General features: G+C 39.6%; 1 protein-coding gene across 1 annotated transcript in view; it reads left to right on the forward strand.

Moving 5' to 3' along the window:
• Nucleotides 1-537: 537 nt before the first annotated feature.
• The window catches only part of LOC307062564 (protein CBFA2T2-like), a gene marked incomplete at both ends in the record, with an annotated part of 40660 nt that continues 21814 nt past the window's right edge, over nt 538-19383 (forward strand). The window contains 4 exons of the mRNA XM_079718303.1: nt 538-579; nt 6286-6319; nt 6580-6723; nt 10400-10641. Coding sequence (XP_079574429.1) covers nt 538-579; nt 6286-6319; nt 6580-6723; nt 10400-10641 — 462 coding nt within the window. The remainder of the gene's footprint in view (nt 580-6285; nt 6320-6579; nt 6724-10399; nt 10642-19383) is intronic.

Raw genomic sequence — 19383 nt, forward strand, 5'->3', positions numbered from 1 at the left:
TATCGTCTATTAACGCATATATGTGGAACCTAGAAAAATGGTACAGATGAACCGGTTTGCAGGACAGAAATTGAGACACAGATCTAGAGAAGAAACATATGGACACCAAAGGGGGAAAGCCACGGATGGTGGTGGTGGTGGTGTGATGAATTGGGCGATTGGGATTGACATGTACACACTGGTGTGTATAAAATTGATGACTAATAAGAACTTGCTGTATAAAAAAAATTTTTTTTCCTATGTATTTATGAATGTGGAATGGAAAAGTTTGTTTTTTCAATCCCTATTGTAGTATATGGTAAAGCATTATTTTTGTTTTAGTTGGGCTCTGTCTTCAAGGTCCCTTGTAAAATATTTCTGTTAATTTCTTTTCTTGAGTCCTTATCCCTCAGTTTTTGTTGAATAATAAATTATCTGTCATTGTAAACAATTATTCCTGGCCATCTCTGCATATGAAGCCTGGATGTTGTTAGAAACTTCGATGCGTTGTCAGGTTTGTGGCAGAGCTACAAGGATGGGAAATGCTCATCCTTAAGCATGTCCTATGTCCATAATCAGTTTAACCAGCCTTATAAGCCTGTAAGTGCAATAGTAATTTTGATGTTCTTTCCACTATGTTTAACAGATTAAAATAGTCAATTTTGGAAATGCTTCTTATATGACAGTTACACATTTAGTACATTTACCTATTCTTGGCAGTGTTTAAAGAGAAATTGTGGTCAAGAAAATCTTTTTCCTGATTTTTCCCTTGGTTCTGATCCCAACTTTAGGGGCACCATTCAAACTATACTCTTCATGCTTATTGTCATATTGTATATGTGCTGCCTGGGAAGCCCATGTAGCCTTCCCAGTAAACTACTTAATGGTCTGTAGAGACATCCCTGGCCTTCATGAGTAAGGCATGCTTCTACTTCTTTATTTTCTTAGTATTTTGTACACATTTAAATGTATCTGTCTTTCCTGTATCTCAGGGCCCTATCTTCTTTATCTCTTTGCCAAAGTCTGGCACAGGTCAGTCAGTAGCATGGGATCTAGAGCACCTCAGAATTCAGCTACAAATGATTGGAAACAATCCAATTCACCAGTAGAGAATTGTTTAAATAAACTGTGGTACACCCCCACAATGGACTATCATGCATTTGTTGGATTTTTTAATAGTTTTTATTGGAGTATAGTTGATTTACAATGTTGTGTTAGTTTCTGCTGTTCGGCAAAGTGAATCAGTTATACATATACATATATCCACTCTTTTTTAGATTCTTTTCCCATATAGGTCATAACAGAGTACTGAGTAGAGTTCCCTGTGCTATACAGTAAGTTCTTTTTAGTTCTCTATTTTATATATCATAGTGTGTATATGTCAATCCCAATTTCCTAATTTATCCCTTACCTCCATCATGCATTTGTTAAAAAGAAAAAAAAAAGGTTGTGGAATTAAGAATTTCAGGACATACTGTAAAATTATAAAACAAAAGAAACAAAAAACCAAGGAGTAGTATAGTTTGTATGTGGTATGGATCAGTTGCCTGTTGGTCTGTTGCTATAAGAAACCATGCTAAAACTTAGTGGCCTAAAACAATAATTTTGGGGGTTTTTTGGGTTATGAATCTACGAGTCGGGAATTTCTCCTGCTCTTGCTTTTGCTCATTGATTCATATGTCTGCAAGCAGTTAACTACAGATCAGACTCATTAGGTTAGGATCTTACATGTTTGGGGATCCGCTGGCCTTAGCTGGTATAACTCATCTCTGCTCCATGTGGTCTCATCCTCCAACAGCCTAGTCTGGATTTGCTTTCATGGCAGGGTTAGCATTGCGAGACATGTAGAACCAGGACTGTTACACTTCCATCACAATATATTGGCCAGAGCAACTCAGGGGGCCTGGCCAGATTGAGGGGAGTAAGGGAATAGATCCCATTTCCTGAGGCATTGCAGAAGGCATGGTGCCATTCTTAGGGATGCTCAGTTTAATGTAATTATGCTGTCTTTGTATAAATGGGAGTGGGATGAGAATTTATTTTTGCATTTGCTCATTTGTACAGAGAAAGAATGGATGGATACACAAGAAACAGATTTAAATGGTTATGTATGATGTGGAGTATATAGGTATAGAAGCAGGGAGTATTTCTTTTTATATAATATATTGATTTTTGAACCATATAAATGTATACTTATAATACATACAAAAAGAGAATTATCTACCTAGCCTCTGCCCCCCAAAATAGTTCTCTTTAAACCATCACGATGATTTCTAAGTTAGGAATATGATTTGTTTTAAAGAAATGGTAATGGCTTTCTTGGACACCCTGTTTGGAATGATCAGTATTTCTGTACTGTGCATCTGAAAGATCTACACTCAGCTTATTTTCCTCAGAGATGATAATCAGGAGCACTTGACCATATCTTCTTCTACGCAGAGTTAAGCATAGATAAGTATCTCAATGGCCAAATAAAATGATTCCTTCTAGTAGATAGTTCATCTGATTCAGGTAAACATGTAAGAGTGTCTACTACGTTGCACCAGGCATTATTACGTATATTACATACATATCCCTTCCCAATAATCCTGTGTCATAAGTATTACCCTCAGAGACAGGTGAAGAAAACCATAGTCACACAGGTAAGTGATAGAGCATCCTTCACATCAAGCTCACCTTCTTTCACCTAAGCATCCTTCACACTTGCAGCCCTGGGAGTTCCCCTTCTTTCCAGTTGTTTGTGGGTAGCCCTTCCCCTCACACAAGTGCATTTTTCTTCTCTCCTATTTATACCTCTTCTATTTATTGTTCCTTTGTCAACCTCAAAGTAATTTTTAAAAAACTGTAATGGAAAAGCAGTTCATAATGATTTGTAAATGCCCTCGTTTGTGGGCAATTTATCCTACAAGATTTTTCTCAAGTAGTACTTACCTAGGATATTTAAGTTTGTGTTTAGTATTACTTTCTCTTAAAGCTAGAGAATAATTCTGCTCTTTTGCTTCATGTTTGATTCTTCAAATTCCTGTGTGGGAAGAAAAATCACACTGCCCTCACACAGAACACTGTTTATTATTTTGTTCTCTCTTTCATCAGTTTTCTATTGTTATGACATCCATAGCATCTTGCACACTGAAGGGGTAAAATAATTAACCAGACTTATTTTTCCATGTTTGTCCCTCTTTTTTAGCTCAAGTTGTTTGGCTTTACATTGTTAGGTGTTGAAGCATCAGTGATCCTGCAAATTCATGTGGTTATATTTCCGTATATTTCCAAATATTTAAAATAACCAAAGCACAGTTATAGAGTGATTAAATTATCAGTTACGTTGAACCTTAGAGTCTATGTTGAGGATCAAGTTGAACCTTTCTGATAAAACTAAGGGTTAATTTAATTTTCTAAGACTGAATACTTTGTGCCTTTTTTTTTTTTTTTTTTGCGGGACGCGGGCTTCTCACTGTTGTGGCCTCTCCCGTTGCGGAGCATGGGCTCTAGACGTGCAGGCTCAGCGGCCATGGCTTACGGGCCCAGCCGCTCCGTGGCATGTGGAATCTTCCCGGACCGGGGCACGAACCCGTGTCCGCTGCATCGGCAGGCGGACTCTCAACCACTGCGCCACCAGGGAAGTCCTACTTTGTCTCTTTGATTCAAGCAGTGGTGTTTATGGGCTGAAGTCACATTTAAGAAAAAAAAATTTTCTTCTCTTTGAACTTTAAGTGTCTCTGGAATTGAAAAGAGCTCAAAATTTCGTTGGTTTTTTTCAAGGGATTCAGGTAGATGTTTTATAAAACCTAAGTTTTAAAAAAATTCAGAAATGAAGTCACTTTAAACGTGATAGCATAAAGGAATGTATTGGCCACCAAGCAGAGGGTTAAAATGCCAGCTTTGGAGTGTACTCCTTATTTACCATCTGAGCAACTGCTGGATTTGTCAGTTTGTAAACCAGGATAGAGCTCTCACATCATGAAGTGCATTCTTGCCACCCAGCTTCCAACAAAACTATCATCTTACATTGTACTTGGTACTTTTGCAACTGTTGCTTCTTGGATCATTCCATACAGTATCTCTGAGGTCACATGGATTGTTGATAGTATACACATTTTCTTTGGGGAACAAATGTTCATGTTAACTTGGACATAGTCATAAGGCTAGTTAAGTGATAAAATGAGGACTTGACACTAGTCTTCATGTTTTCTAATCATCATTCTTCTTTATTGAGTACCTTCTTTATAAACTAGCACTAGCCTAGGCATTATCTCTAATACTTCCATCAAAATGAGGCCTGGAAAGGTGAAGTGATTTGATAAAATTCATACAGATTTTATTATTCAGTGATAAAATCGTCATTAGAATGACGCTTCACACCAAACCTCTCAGTCTCTGTACCCATACTTTTCCTACTAGACAACGGTTGTTGCTTGAAACGTGAGGCATGATACTAGTGTTGCAGGTGTGTGAGTAGTGACGTGAATAAGAGATAGGTAGTTTTAACCTAATGTAAGCCGTACTCTGGAGTCTGGGTTTTCCCCAGTTTCTAAGCTTTCAGTTGGTATATAATTCAGTGTTCTGCAGTTGGGCTGCTCTTGAGGTTTTCATTCTGCCAAGTGCTGACTGCTAAAACACATCTCACTGATAAGCCCTCCTCGGGCCTTTGGCACCCTTGCTGTAAAGGCAGGTGGTCTGAAGAAAGGCTCCCCCTAGGTTGTTGCACACTATACACAACACATAACAGGGTGAGACAACTGTTACTTCCTTCCTTCTTTTCTCACCCCACCCTCCAGAAAGCTGGGCCCCAGATGGAAGAGCTGGAAACGTGTCAACTGTTCTCTGAAGGGCATTGAGAAAACACTGTCAAGAAGAAAAAGGCAAACACAATAGCTAATTAGTTCACTAATCAGACGAGATGACCGTCCATTTTACAAAGAAAGTGTCCTGGACATAGATGGGAAGGGCTGGCAGAGTGTGCTCACATGGCTCTCAAAGCACTACACATTTTTGTCAGGGGATTTGTAACTTGGGGGCATTGCTGCCCTGACTGACTTTATATATTCATTATATCTCTTCCCAAAATGTGACCACTGCAAACGAAGGCATAAAAATAATATTTGGGGATGTTTTCCTCTTGAGAAAGTGCCCTTGAATGTGCCAAGATGCGCCTTGTTGCCAGTGTCATGAATCCTTTTTAATGTATTGTGTTTATAACTATGATCTCAGTGAAGGAAAACTTTGATTGAACATTCTCATTTGAACCTTTGGTCTCCATTTCTTGTACGTTACATTGAATTCAGCAGTTATTGGAGAATAAACACAGGGTACTTAAAGGAAAAGCTTGGAATTACTGAGAGGAACATAGCTCAATATTTAAAGGTGATTATGGTAGCCCTGGCCCTATTATTAACAAAGTAGGTAACAAGTTCTCTTTAATGGGAAAAAATAACTTTTTGAAGATATTAGAACATTACTCTTCATTATCAAGTCTTCTTCATATTAGCTCAGACCTAGTTCTAACATCAAGTTTAATCTACCTAATCTGACTTTCTGGGCTTTGTTGCCGTCGAGTGTTATCAGACCACTGCTTATTATGAATTGTTCTCGTAGATGAAGGAGCCTAAGTAGCCTGTGCTTCGCTTAGGGTCAACTCTACTTTTCTTTTTTTTGGACAATATACATCATAAATGACATGCCTGGTATCAGAGATGTTGACTCCACTTCATTTTTCTTACTTAGAAGAGTTGATATGTATAAACATGTATTTCATCATTCATAGTAATTTATAATCAACTGACTGATTCTATCTCCATGGCATGCAGTTGATGCTTACTTGTCTGGACAGTCCCACATTAGCTTTTTTTCCCCCTACTACTTCAGTTAATTTGTAAGAAGTCAAAAAGAATGCCGTTGAGATAAGCTGAATTTATAACCTGGTTTCTTCCTTTCTCAGCCACTATCCTCACTGTGAACTCTCATGTCATGTCATCCCTTGACCTTACTGCCTTGTCTTAGATTCCTAGGATTGCCGTAACAAAGTACTATATACTGTGTGGCTTAAAACAACACTATTCTCTCCCAGTTCAAGAGGCCAGAAATCCAAAATCAAGGTATCAGCAGGGTTGATTCCTTCTTGGCCTCAGAGGAAGAATCTATTCTATACCTGTCGCCTAGCGACAGGTGTTTGCCTTGGCTTGTAGATGGCAACATTCCAATCTCTGCCTCCACTGTCACGTGCGTTCTTTCTGTGGGACTCTGTGTGTCTTCACATAGTAGACTTCCCTCTGTGTGAGTGTCTGTCTTTTCTCCTCTTCTTATAAGGACGTCATTCATACTGGATTTAGGAACTACGCAGGTAATGCAGGGTGATCTCCTCCCCTCAGGATCCTTAACTTAATTATATCTTCAAGGACATTTTTTCCAAATAAGGAAACATTCACACTTCAAGGAATTAAGAGGTAGACATATTTTGGGGGGCCTAATTCAGCCTATTATACTAAGTAAGCATCTTCTTCACTTCTCAGTCCTCTAGGTAAATATGTTGGTATTTCAGATTGTTGTGACTAGTTTTCTTTTATCGAAAATTCTGATTTCCATTCCTTTTATTCTCTACAGTTGGTGCTGACAAAAGGGTGCCAGCAATCCCTGGATCGCCTGTGGAAGTGAAGATACAGTCAAGATCCTCACCTCCCACCATGCCACCCCTCCCACCAATAAATCCTGGAGGACCTAGGCCAGTGTCATTCACTCCTACAGCATGTGAGACCTCTGAATTACTTGGGTTTGTGGTTCACAGTGATATTTGGATCTAAATGAATGCCATTAAGCCTTCTATATGTACTACTCAACATTTTCAAAATGGCTGTTAACACACACACATGTATCTTGGTTGTTTCTTTTCTAAGTTGCTTTTTCCTTCTGAGAATAGTACATAGCTGATTTAGGTACTTGGAAATGTAGTAGTCTAAATATTTTCTTTTCATACTTTTTGGCTTGTAAGTATCTATTTTAATTTCTTTGGCTCTAAAATAATGAATTTAAATTATTATATTGATGAATAGGATTCAAAGTAAGTTTCATAAAATGATTGAACTACTCCAGGACTGTCCTAGTAAGGCTTTTTACAAAAAAAAAAATTGCTTATTCTATTAGTTTACTAGGGCTGCTGTAACAAAATACCAAAGACTAGGTGGCTTAAAGAACAGAAATTAACTTTTTCACAGTTCTGGAGGTTAGAAGTCCAAGATCACCGTGTCAGCAGGTTTGGTCTCTTCAGAAGCCTCTTTCCTTGTCTTGCAGATAGCTGCCTTCTTGCTCTGTCCTCTCATAGCCTTTCCTTGTGCATGTGCATCCTTGGTGCTTCCTCCTTTTCTTAGAAGTACAACAGTCATATTGGACTAGGACCTAGGCAGATGACCTCATTTAACCTTTAAGGGCCGTATCTCGAAATATAGTCACATTCTGGGGTACTGGGGGTCAGAACTTCAACATAGGAGTCTGGGAGGGGGATACAATATAGTCCATAACAATTATATTAGACAATAAATAAAAGTTGTTCAGCCTAACTAGTCACCAAGGAAATGCAAACTAAAGCCCAATGTAGTACCACATACACCCACAAGAATGTTCAGAATGAAAATGAATATCAAGTTTTGGTGAGTATGTGTGGAGCAACTTGAACAATCATACATTGTTTCTGAGAAAAATTTTTGGTAGTATCTACTAAAGCTGAATTTCCCCAAACCCTGTAACTCTGCAAATTGAGTCCTAAAACCTCAATTTAAAAAAGAAGGTTTAATTATTTATTATCCCAAAACATTTGAAATTGAGTAACTGGCAGCTGTAACAATTTGAGCCAAAGTTTATGAAATGAAGTTTGATACCCTTTTTTCTTAAATTGTATTTTTTATCTCAAAGTTAAACAGCCTTAGATAAAGATACTATCTTGAAGTGAAACAGATTTAAACCCAGGCTGTAATTCAAATTTCAAGATATAGACAGTAGGGGTGTGTGTGTGTGTGTGTGTGTGTGTGGTCAACCCTTTTGACCCCCATAGTTGACTATTTAGGGATGAATATGTTTTATTTCAGAAAATGTGATCATACACTTTCACTGAAGAAATTGTAAAACAGCCCATGTAAGTGTCATGGTGGCAAAAAGCATAGTAATGTATTATTTTTACAGGTTGCTTCAAAAGAGGGCAGCTCTCCAATGGCAATGGACCTTTCTGTGAACACAAAGAAATGGTACACCATTGCAGCTGATTTTCTGTATTGCTGAGGTTGAGTGTTCAGCCTTCCTTTCCAGTAGCTCTAGCGTCCTTTATTGGAAGACACAGTAGAGACACCCTCTTTTTCTCAGCCTGTTAACCTTTTATGCAGTGAGCCATACACATACAGCATACACAGTTCATAACAGCTTAGCTAATTATGATATACACAGATGTGTGTTTAATCAAGAAGTAGACAGTCTTTCAAGGCAGTATAAATACAGAAAGAAGTATAATTTGGTAAGTAAAACATTGGAAGCATGTACACGGGCAGCACAGAGCAAAGTTATTAAATCTAGTAGGAGCAGCCGAGCTTGTCAGATAATGCTTCTTCATACAGGTGATATGTTTTTAGACTTAGATTTACTTTCTTAAATTTTCAAGCCTGGATATGATTAAATGAAAAATCTATTGACACTTAGGCACTAGGTAATTTTATTTCATTCATCAGGGAAGAAGGAGCTTTTCCTCCAAGAACATAGCTCTAGAGTCGTGTTCCAAATTAAAACTACAAGAAGTGACTGTTAAGAACAATGGGCAGGGACTTCCCTGGTGCTGTAGTGGTTAACAATCCACCTGCCAATGCAGGGGACAGAGGTTCAATCCCTGGTCCTGGAAGATCCCACATGCCACGGAGCAACTAAGCCCGTGCGCCACAACTACTGAGCCTGCGCACTTAGAGCCCGTGCTCTGCAACCAGAGAAGCCACCTCAATGAGAAGCCTGCACACCACAACAAAGAGTAGCCCCAGCTTGCCGCAGCTAGAAAAAGCCCACATGCAGCAACAAACACCCAACGCAGACAAAAATAGAAATAAATACATAAATTTATATAAAAAAGAAAAAAGAACAACAGGCAAATAGGAAAACCGTAATTAATCACATGTATTATAATTTGAGCAGAAATATAGAATGGAAGTATCCCATATGGTATCTAGAAAATGCTATATTGAATGACCAAGAATTTGGCACTGTCAAGGCAGAGAAAAACTGATTTTGATGGACATGAATATTCTGAGTGGTCAAAGAGATACATATCTCGGGGCCTCCCTGGTGGCGCAGTGGTTGAGAGTCCGCCTGCCGATGCAGGGGATACGGGTTCGTGCCCCGGTCTGGGAGGATCCCATATGCCGCGGAGCGGCTGGGCCCGTGAGCCATGGCTGCTGAGCCTGCGCGTCCGGAGCCTGTGCTCCGCAACGGGAGAGGCCACAACAGTGAGAGGCCCGCATACCACAAAAAAAAAAAAAAAAAAAAAAAAGAGATACATATCTCATTGCAGGAATAGGTCACTAAACCTATAGCCTAGAAAAAAACATTTCTCACATTAACACAACTCTCTGCTTTCTGATTATCTTGTTCAAATGCTATATATATTTTTTTAATATAAATTGATTTATTTAATTTATTTTGGGCTGCATTGGGTCTTTGTTGCTGCGTGCGGGCTTTCTCTAGTTGTGGCGGGCAGGGGCTACTCTTCATTGCAGTGCGCGGGCTTCCTCATTGCAGTGGCTTCTCTTATTGTGGAGCATAGGCTCTAGGTGCTCGGGCTTCAGTAGTTGTGGCATGCGGGCTCAGTAGTTGTGGCTCGTGGGCTCTAGAGCACAGGCTCAGTAGTTGTGGCGCACAGGCTTAGTTGCTCTGTGGCATGTGGGATCTTCCCAGACCAGGGCTTAAACCCGTGTCCCCTGCATTGGCAGGCGGATTCTTAGCCACTGTGCCACCAGGGAAGCCCCCAGATGCTATATTTAAATTGACTGCTTAGATTCTTTGGGAACCTGAGGTTGGGAAGGATTTGTCACATAAAAGATGGGCATTAGTGTCCAGTCATTGGAAATCCATATTCTACCAGACTCCTCTCATGCAGCCCATTGCAAGAAGTCTTAAAATCTACCCATCCCTCCCCTTGGCACCTGTAGAATTTAGATGTCCCTTCTCTTTGCCCTTGTAGCACTCATACTCTTCTAACACTTTGTTATTCTGTTACCATTTTTTACCTGGCAACCTGTCTCACTATAAAGCGACATTGTTGAGGGCTGAAAACGTGTCTTGTGTACTCTTTTAACATGTGATTTAGAAAATTCAAATGAATAAATGAAGGCAAATGCAAAAAAAGAAGAAATGAACAGAGATCCTTATGTTTTGCACTTAAACCAAGTCTTTCTTTTAGTGAGCAACGGCATCAACCATTCTCCTCCCACCCTGAATGGTGCCCCATCACCACCACAGAGATTCAGCAATGGTCCTGCCTCTTCCACATCATCTGCACTAACAAATCAACAGTTGCCAGCCACTTGTGGTGCCCGGCAGCTCAGCAAGTTGAAACGTTTCCTCACCACTCTGCAACAGTTTGGCAATGACATCTCACCTGAGATTGGGGAGAAGGTGCGGACTCTCGTTCTAGCCCTGGTGGTAAGTACATCACTGTCGACCGCTGCTTGAGTATATGGCTGAAAACTGAAGCCAGCAGAGAGGTTGTACATACTTCTCCTCATTCCCTAACTTGTAGCAGTGTGGCAGATTCTACAGTCTAGATTAGTTTAACTTGTATAATAATGTTGAATCATGGATTTCAGTTGTGGATAATGTTTATCAAAGAAACAGAAGCAAAATCTATAACGTTTACCATATTGTTTCTTATGGTATCAATTGAATTCCAATAAACAACTTTGAATTTCTCTTAAAAGTGAGTTTCAACAGGCCCACTGAGGTCCAACTAAGTTTTGTTCCTTAATATATTCAGTGCCTGGTGCATTGTTTCCAAACCAGAGAAAAAAGACAAATGGTTTAATTTTCAAGATAATAATTTGTGAAATTACAAGTTTTGTGGTCTAAATAAATAGTATCAAAGGGATTACATTCTTCAGCTCCTCATGCAAATACAATTTCTTGAGGATTTTCAAGGAACAAAGTTTTTTTTTCCATACTGAGTGGCGAATCCATGATATAAGGTAGTGATCTTCTTACATTGAGAGCTGGGAGGGGTTTGACTATTAGTGTATATAAGGGACGAGCTTCCAGTTCTTAATGTTTGTAAATTGAATTCCTCAAGATGTACCTCAACTAAAAGCACACTGTGCTCCTGCATGTTACTCTCTGTACGTGATAAAGATGAATCACAGTACTAAACTTTTACCAGGCAGTTGTCAAAGTGTAATTAGGGACCCCTAGGATTTCTCGAGACCCTTTTTGGAAGTCCAGGAGGTCAAAAACATTTTCATAATCATACTAAAATGTTACTTGCCTTTTGACTCTTATTCTCTCATGACTGTATTGTGGAATTTTCTAGAGGCTGCATGACATAGGATGTTGAAACAGGTTAAATGCAGAAGCAGATTAGGAGAATCCAGCTCTCTTTTCTTAAGCTAGATAGCAGAGAGATTTGCAAAACTGTACAAACAGTGCCGTTCTCCTTACTACATTTTTTAACCATTTTAAAAAATTGAAGGATAGTTAATTTACAATGTTGTGTTAGTTTCAGGTGTACCGCAAAGCGATTCAGTTATATTGTTTTTCAGATTCTTTTCCATTATAGGTTATTACAAGGTCCTGAATATAGTTCCCTGTGCTATAGAGCAGGCAGGTCCTTGTTGCGTATCTATTTTATACATAGTAGTGTGTACCTGTTAATCCCAAATTCCTAATTTATTCCTTCCCCACTTTCCCTTTTGGTAACCATAGTTTGTTTTCTATGCCCGTGAGTTATTTCTGTTTTGTAAACAAATTCATTTATATCATTTTTTTAGGCTCAACATTTAAGTGATAATTGGAATTCCCTGGCAGTCCAGTGGTTAGGACTCTCTGCTTTCACTGCTGTGGGCCATGGTTCAATCCCTGGTTGGGGAACTAAGATTCTACAAGCTGTGCCACACAGCCAAAAAAAAAAAAAAATTTCAGTGATATCATATGCTATTTGTCTTTCTCTGCCTGACTTACTTCACTTAGTATGATAATCTCTTTCTAGATGCATCTATGTTGCTGCAAATGGCATTATTTCATTCTTTTTTATGACTTAGTAATATTCCATTGTGTGTATATGCTGCATCTTCTTTATCCATTCATCTGTCAATGGACGTTTAGGTTGTTTCCATGTCTTGGCTCTTGTAAATACTGCTGCTGTGAACATAGGTGTGCATGTATCTTTTCAAATTATAGCTTTGTCCAGATATATGCTCAGGAGCATATGACAACTCTATTTTTAGTTTTTTGAGGAAACTCCATACTTTTCTCCATAGTGGCTGCACCAATTTACATTCCCACCAACAGTGGGAATGTCAAAGAAAAAGGAGGTTTCCTTTTTCTCCATACCCTCTCCAGCATTTATTATTTGGAGACTTCTTAATGATGGCCATTCTGACCAGTGTGAGATGGTACCTCATTGTAATTTTTATTTGCATTTCTCTAGTAATTATCAGTGTTGAGCATCTTTTCATGTGCCTGTTGGCCATCTTCTTTGGAGAAACGTCTATTTTGGTCTTCTGCCTACTTTTTTTTAATTTGGTTGTTTGTTTTTTTGATATTAAGCTATATGAGCTGTTTGTATATTTTGGAGATTAATCTCTTGCCAGTTGCATTGTTTGCAAGTATTTTCTCCCCGCCTGTAGATTGTCTTTTCATTTTGTATATGGATTCCTTTGCTGGGCAAAAGCTTTTAAGTTTAATTAGATCCCATTTGTTGATTTATTTTTTTATTTCCTTACTCTAAGAGATGGATCCAAAAAAATATTGCTGTGATTTACATCAAAGAGTGTTCTGCCTATGTTTTCCTCTAGGAGTTTTACAGTATCCAGTCTTATATTTAGGTCTTTAATCCATTTTGGGTTTATTTTTCTGTATGGTGTTAGAGAATGTTCTAATTTCATTCTTTTACATATAGCTGTCCAGTTTCCCCAGCACCACTTATTGAACAGACTGTCTTTTCTGCATTGTATATTCTTGCCTCCTTTGTTGTAGATTAATTGAGCATAAGTGCATGGGTTTATTTCTGGGCTTTCTATCCTTTTCCATCGATCTCTGTGTCTGTTTTTGTGCCAGTACCATACTTTTTTGATCACTGTAGCTTTGTAGTAGAGTCAAGTTAGGGAGTGTGATTCCTCCAGCAGTGTTTTTTCTCAAGATTGTTTTGGCTATTCAGGGTGTTTTGTGTTTCCACACAAATTAAAAATTTTTTTGTTCCAGTTCTGTGAAAAATGCCATTGGTGATTTGATAGGGATTGCATTGAATCTGTAGATTTCCTTGGGTAGTATGGTCATTTGAACAATATTCATTCTTCTAATCCAAAACAAGGTATATCTTTGCATCAGTTTGTGTCATCTTCAGTTTCTATCATCAGTGTCTTACAGTTTTGGGGTACAGGTATTTTCCCTCCTTAGGTACATGTATTCTAGGTATTTTATTCTTTTTGATGCAGTGTTAAGTGGGATGGTTTGCTTAATTTCTCTTTCTGATATTTTGTTGTTAGTGTATAGAAATGCAACAGATTTCTGTATATTAATTTTGTATCCTGCAACTTTATTGACTTCATTGATGAGCTCTAGTATTTTTCTGGTAGCATCCTTAGGATTTTCTGTATGTAGCAAAATGTCGTCTGCAAACAGTGACAGTTTTGCTTTTACGTTTCCAGATTGGATTCCTTTTATTTTTTTTCTTCTCTGATTGCTGTGGCTGGGACTTCCAAAACTATGTTGAATAAAAATGGCAAGAGTGGGAATCCTTGTCTTGTTCTTGATCTTAGAGGAAATGCTTTCCGCTTTTCACCCTTGAGTATGCTGTTAGGTGTCGGTTTGTCATATATGGCCTTTATTATGCTAAGTATGTTCTCTCTTTGCCCACTTTCTGAAGAGTTTTATCATAAATGGGTGTTGAATTTTATCAGAAGCTTTTTCTGCGTCTGCTGAGATGATCATATAGTTTTTATTCTTCAGTTTGTTAATGGGTGTATAACATTCATTAATTTGTGGTGATCATGGTGTATAATCCTTTTAATGTATTGTTGGATTCTGTTTGCTAGTATTTTGTTGAGGATTTTTGCATCTCTGTTCATCAGTGGTATTGGCCTGTAATTTTCTTTTTTTGTTGTAATATCTTTATCAGGGTGATTGTGACCTCATAGAATGAGTTCGGAAGTGTTCCTCCCTCTGCCATTTTTTGGAATAGTTTCAGAAGGATAGGTATTAACTCTTCGTTAAATGTTTGGTATAATTCACCTGTGAAGCCATCTCGTCTTGGACTTTTGTTTGTTGGGAGTTTTTAAGTTGCTTATTTAATTTCTTTTTTCAAAAATTTTATTTATTTTTGGCTGTGTTGGGTCTTTGTTGCTGCATGCGGGCTTTCTCTAGTTGTGGCAAGTGGGGGCTACTCATTGTTGCAGTGCACGGGCTTCTCATTGTGGTGGCTTCTCTTGTTGCAGAGCACAGGCTCGAGGCGTGCGGCTTTAGTAGTTGTGGCACACAGCTCAGTAGTCGCCATTTGCGGGCTCTAGAGCGCAGGCTCAGTAGTTGTGGCGCATGGGTTTAGTTGCTCTGCGGCCTGTGGGATCTTCCAGACCAGGGCTTGAACCCATGTTCCCCGCATTGGCAGGCAGATTCTTAACTACTGTGTCACCAGGGAAGTCCATTTTGTGTGTTTCTCAACTGCTTATTGTGGATACAGAAATTTTACTACTTTTGTCTTTTAACTACCTCCCCAGTAGCTTTGTATATGGATGATTTCCTACCTTTATTATATATTTGCCTTTACCAGTAAGCTTTTCCATTTCATAATTTTCTTGTTTCTAATTGTGGCCTTTTCTTTTCTGCCTAGAGAAGTTCCCTTAGCATTTGTCATAAAGCTGGTCTAGGGTGCTGAATCCTTTTAACTTTTGCTTGTCTGTTAAGCTTTTGATTTCTCCACCAAATCTGAATGAGAGCCTTGCTGGGTAGAGTATTCTTGGTTTTCCTCTTTCATCACTTTAAGTGTATTGTGCCACTCCCTTCTGGTCTGGAGAGTTTCTGCTGAAAAAAATCAGCTGATAGCCTTATTAGGAGTTCCTTTGTGTGTTATTTGTTGCTTTTCCCTTATTGCTTTTAATATTCTCTCTTTATCTTTAATTTTTGTCATTTCGATTACAGTGTCTTGGTGTGTTTCTCTGCAGGTTAGTCTTGTATGCCAGGGATCCCCAACCCCTGGGCCATGGACCAGTAGCAGTCCGTGGCCTGTTAGGAGCTGGGCCGCACAGCAGGAGGTGAGTGGCGGGAGAGTGAGCTAAGCTTCATCTGCCACTCCCCATCGCTCGCATTAATGCCTGAACCATCCCATCCCCCACCCCGCCCCCTGTGGAAAAATCGTCTTCCATGAAACCAGTCCATGGTGCCCAAAAGGTTGGGGACTGCTGCTGTATGGGGCTCTGTACCTCCTGGACTTGGGTGACTATTTCCTTTCCCAGGTTAGGGAAGTTATCAGCTATTATCTCTTCACATATTTTCTCGGGCCCTTTCTCTCTTTCTCTACTCCTTCTGGGTCCCCTATAATGCAAACATTAGTGCGCTTGATGTTGTTCCAGAGGTCTCTTACACTGTCTTCATTTCTTTTCATTCTTTTTTCTTTTTGATGGCAGTGATTTCCACTATTCTGTGTTTCAGCTCACTGATCCATAATTCTGCCTTAGTCTACTGTTGATTCCTTCTAGTGTATTTTTCATTTCCGTCATTATATTCTTCACTTCTGTTTGGTTGTTCTTTATATTTTCTAATTCTTTGTTAAAACTGCTAGTTTATTGCTCTCTGCATCCATTTTCCTCCCACGTCCTGTGATCATCTTTATGATCATTACTCAACTCTTTCTCGGGTAGATTGCCTATCTCCACATCACTGGTTCTTCTTCTGGGGTTTTATCTTGTTCCTTTGTCTGAAACATTCCTCTGTCACCTCATTTTTTTTTAATGTTTACTTATTTGGCTGCACCAGGTCTTAGTTGCAGCACATGGGACCTTCATTGCCATGTGCGGGATCTTTTACTTGCAGCAAGCATGCAGTATCTTTTTTTTTTCAGTTTCAGCATGCGGGGTCTTTAGTTGTGGCATGCAAACTCTCCGTTGCAGCATGTGGGATCTAGTTCTGTGACCAGGGATCGAACCCTGGCCCCCTGCATCCAGAGCACAGAGTCTTAGCCACTGGACCACCAGGGAAGGCCCTGCCTCATTTTGTCTAAATTGCTATTTGTATTTTTATGTATGTGATAAGTTAGTTATGTTTCTCAGCCTTAGAGAAGTGGTCCTCTGTAGGAAATGTCCTATGTGTCCCAGCAATGCACTCCCCTCTCATCACCCAAGGGCCACAGGCCAGCTGGTCCCAGGGTAGTGTCTCGCCTACATTTGCAGAGTTGCAGCAAAAATCTGTATCCACCACAAGTGCTTGAAGTTATTGCCTTTTTGAAGAAAAACACACTTCTGGCAGCAAATTGCATCTCTTGTGCAATCTTGCTTAACTTCAATACTGCAGCCAACGCCATGCTGCACCAAGTGTGTATACTACATTTTTGAGATAAGTACAGTTATTTTGAAATGAGTTAATAATAAATATTGTTTAAATTCTCAGCTTTAATTTCAGATATAGTGATTATCAATAGATGTAACCCATATTAATTAGAGGGATTATGAGACTAAAATGCTTATGAACTGCTGCTTTAAAAGATGACTCAGTATTGTACAGAGGAAACCACTTTCATACAAGGCAAAATGCAATAAATGACTTTTTCATCATTTGAGATTCTATCCCTGTTGTTTTGTATAACTGTAGGTGAGTCATTGTCATTGCTGTATAATGTTTCATTGTAGGAATATACCACAGTTTGTACTTTTTGATGGACATTTGAGTTGTTTATATTTTGAGGCAGCATCAGGGTTCCCCCAGTACCACCCCCATGTCTTGAGATTTGCTAGAATTGTCCGGATTTGGCGTATAGTTGTGCTCACAGCTAAGATTTTTTTTTTTTTTTGGCTGCATCAGGTCTTAGTTGCGGCCCATAGGATCTTTGTTGAGGCATGCGTGATCTTTCATTACAGCGTGCAGGCTCTTCATTGTGGTGCACAGACTTCTCTTTAGTTGTGGCATGCAGGTTTTCTCTTCTCTAGTTGTGGCGCGCAGCTTCCAGAGCGCGTGAGCTCTGTAGTTTGTGGCACACGGGCTCTAGATGAGGCGCACGAGCTCAGTAGTTGTGGCACGTGGGCTTAGTTGTCCTGCAGCATGTGGGACCTTAGTTCCCTGATGAGAGATAAAACCTGCGTCCCCTGCATTGCCCGGCGGATTCTTTACCACTGGACCACCAGGGAAGTCCCTAAGGTTTAATACAGAGGCATAGTAAGCATACACAGCTGGATCAGAAAGGTGAGAAACACAGTTGGCATCCGGAGGAATCCATATATAGGCTTCCTTTTTCTCCTGTATGAACGGTCACACAGAGTTCACTCTTCCCCCAGAAGTGAAAATACAGCAACTTGTGTGTGATGTTTCTGCCCAGGGAACCACATTAAACCCTCAATGCCCAAGGTTTTTCCTGGGGTCTGGGCACATAAGCACTCTTGGCGTAGCACCTAGGAAACTCCAGACTCATGGAAGGAAAAGTGGTGTTTAGCATCAATCAGAGTTTGTAAAAACAGTACCCCCATCCGTTAGGGAAACTTTTTGTTTGTTTGTTTGGGGTGGGAGTGGGGTCCCTTTATTGGTCAAATTTGAGAGCATTATGGAAAAGTCTTTCTGGCTCTAGACTAATAAAACTGGCCTTAAATGTCAAAATGAGTTTGAACATAATTGGAAGCAAAGTAGCCATCAGAATGTTATGCCAATTGCAGCAGCAAATTACTTTAAGTAGAGTCTGTTAAATTTCAAGAGTAAAAGAAAAAAATGACAGCTCATTTGCATGCGTGCATGCGTGCACACACACACACAGACACACACAGAGAAAATGAATTATTTTCTAGCTATGAAGGAATACATAGATGTAGCCAATCATCTCTTTTAAATGGCTGTTCTTGGGTTAATGTTTCTTTTTTTTATCATATTTTTGAAATTGTGTCATCATGAAGAGGTGGTAAAATACATATAGCACAAAATTTACCATCTTAACCATTTTTAAGTGTACAATTCAGTGGTATTAAGTATATTCATTGTTGTGCAACTTTCACCACCGTCCACCTTCAGAACACTTTTCATCTTTCAAAACTGTAACTCTGTGCCATTAAAGAGTAATTTCCCATTTCCTTCTTTCCCCGGCTTCTGTCAGCCACCATTCTACTTGACTACTCCAGGTACCTCCTATTAGTGAAATCACATAGTATTTGTCTTTTTGTAGCTGACTCATTTCACTTAGCATAATGTTGTCAAGGTTTATCCACGTTGTAGCATGTGTTACAATTTTTTACCTTGCAAGCAGGCTTTCCTAAGGTTAGCAGTTGTAGACCAGCTGTGTTAACTCTTTTCGGTACAGGGGCCATTACAAATAATGAGCATTTTTATTTATGGTACATGTGTGCAAGCACTGCACTGAACAATGGAATTGTGATTTCATAGGGTATACATGTATATAAATTTAGTATATAAGGTCAAATGGTTTTCCCAAGTTTTATACCAATTTATAATCTCACATACTGAGATTTTCATTCAGATCAGCGTCTTAGTCCTTTTAGGCTCTTAAAATAGAATACCGGGCTTCCCTGTTGGCGCAGTGGTTGAGAGTCTGCCTGCCGATGCATGGGACGTTGGTTCGTGCCCGGGTCCAGGAAGATCCCACATGCCGCGGAGCGGCTAGGCCCGTGAGCCATGGCCGCTGAGCCTGCGCGTCCGGAGCCTGTGCTCCACAACGGAAGAGGCCACAACAGTGAGAAGCACGCGTACCAAAAACAAACAAACAAACAAACAAAAAAAAACCATAGACTAGGTGGTTTATACACAACCAATATTCATCTCTCATAGTTCTGAAGGTTGGTAAGTCCAAGATCAAGGTGTCAGCATTTGCGGTTTCTCATGATAGCCCACTTCCTGGTTCATAGATGGCCATCTTCTCACTGTTTCCTCACAGGGCGGAATGGGCAAGAGAGCTCCTTGGTGTCTTTTTCATAAGGGCACTAATACTGTTCACTAGGGCTCTGTCCTCATGACCTAGCCACCTCCCAAAGGCCT

Source organism: Hyperoodon ampullatus (assembly GCF_949752795.1).
Source record: "Hyperoodon ampullatus genome assembly, chromosome: 14".
NCBI classification, from domain to species: Eukaryota; Metazoa; Chordata; class Mammalia; order Artiodactyla; family Ziphiidae; genus Hyperoodon; species Hyperoodon ampullatus.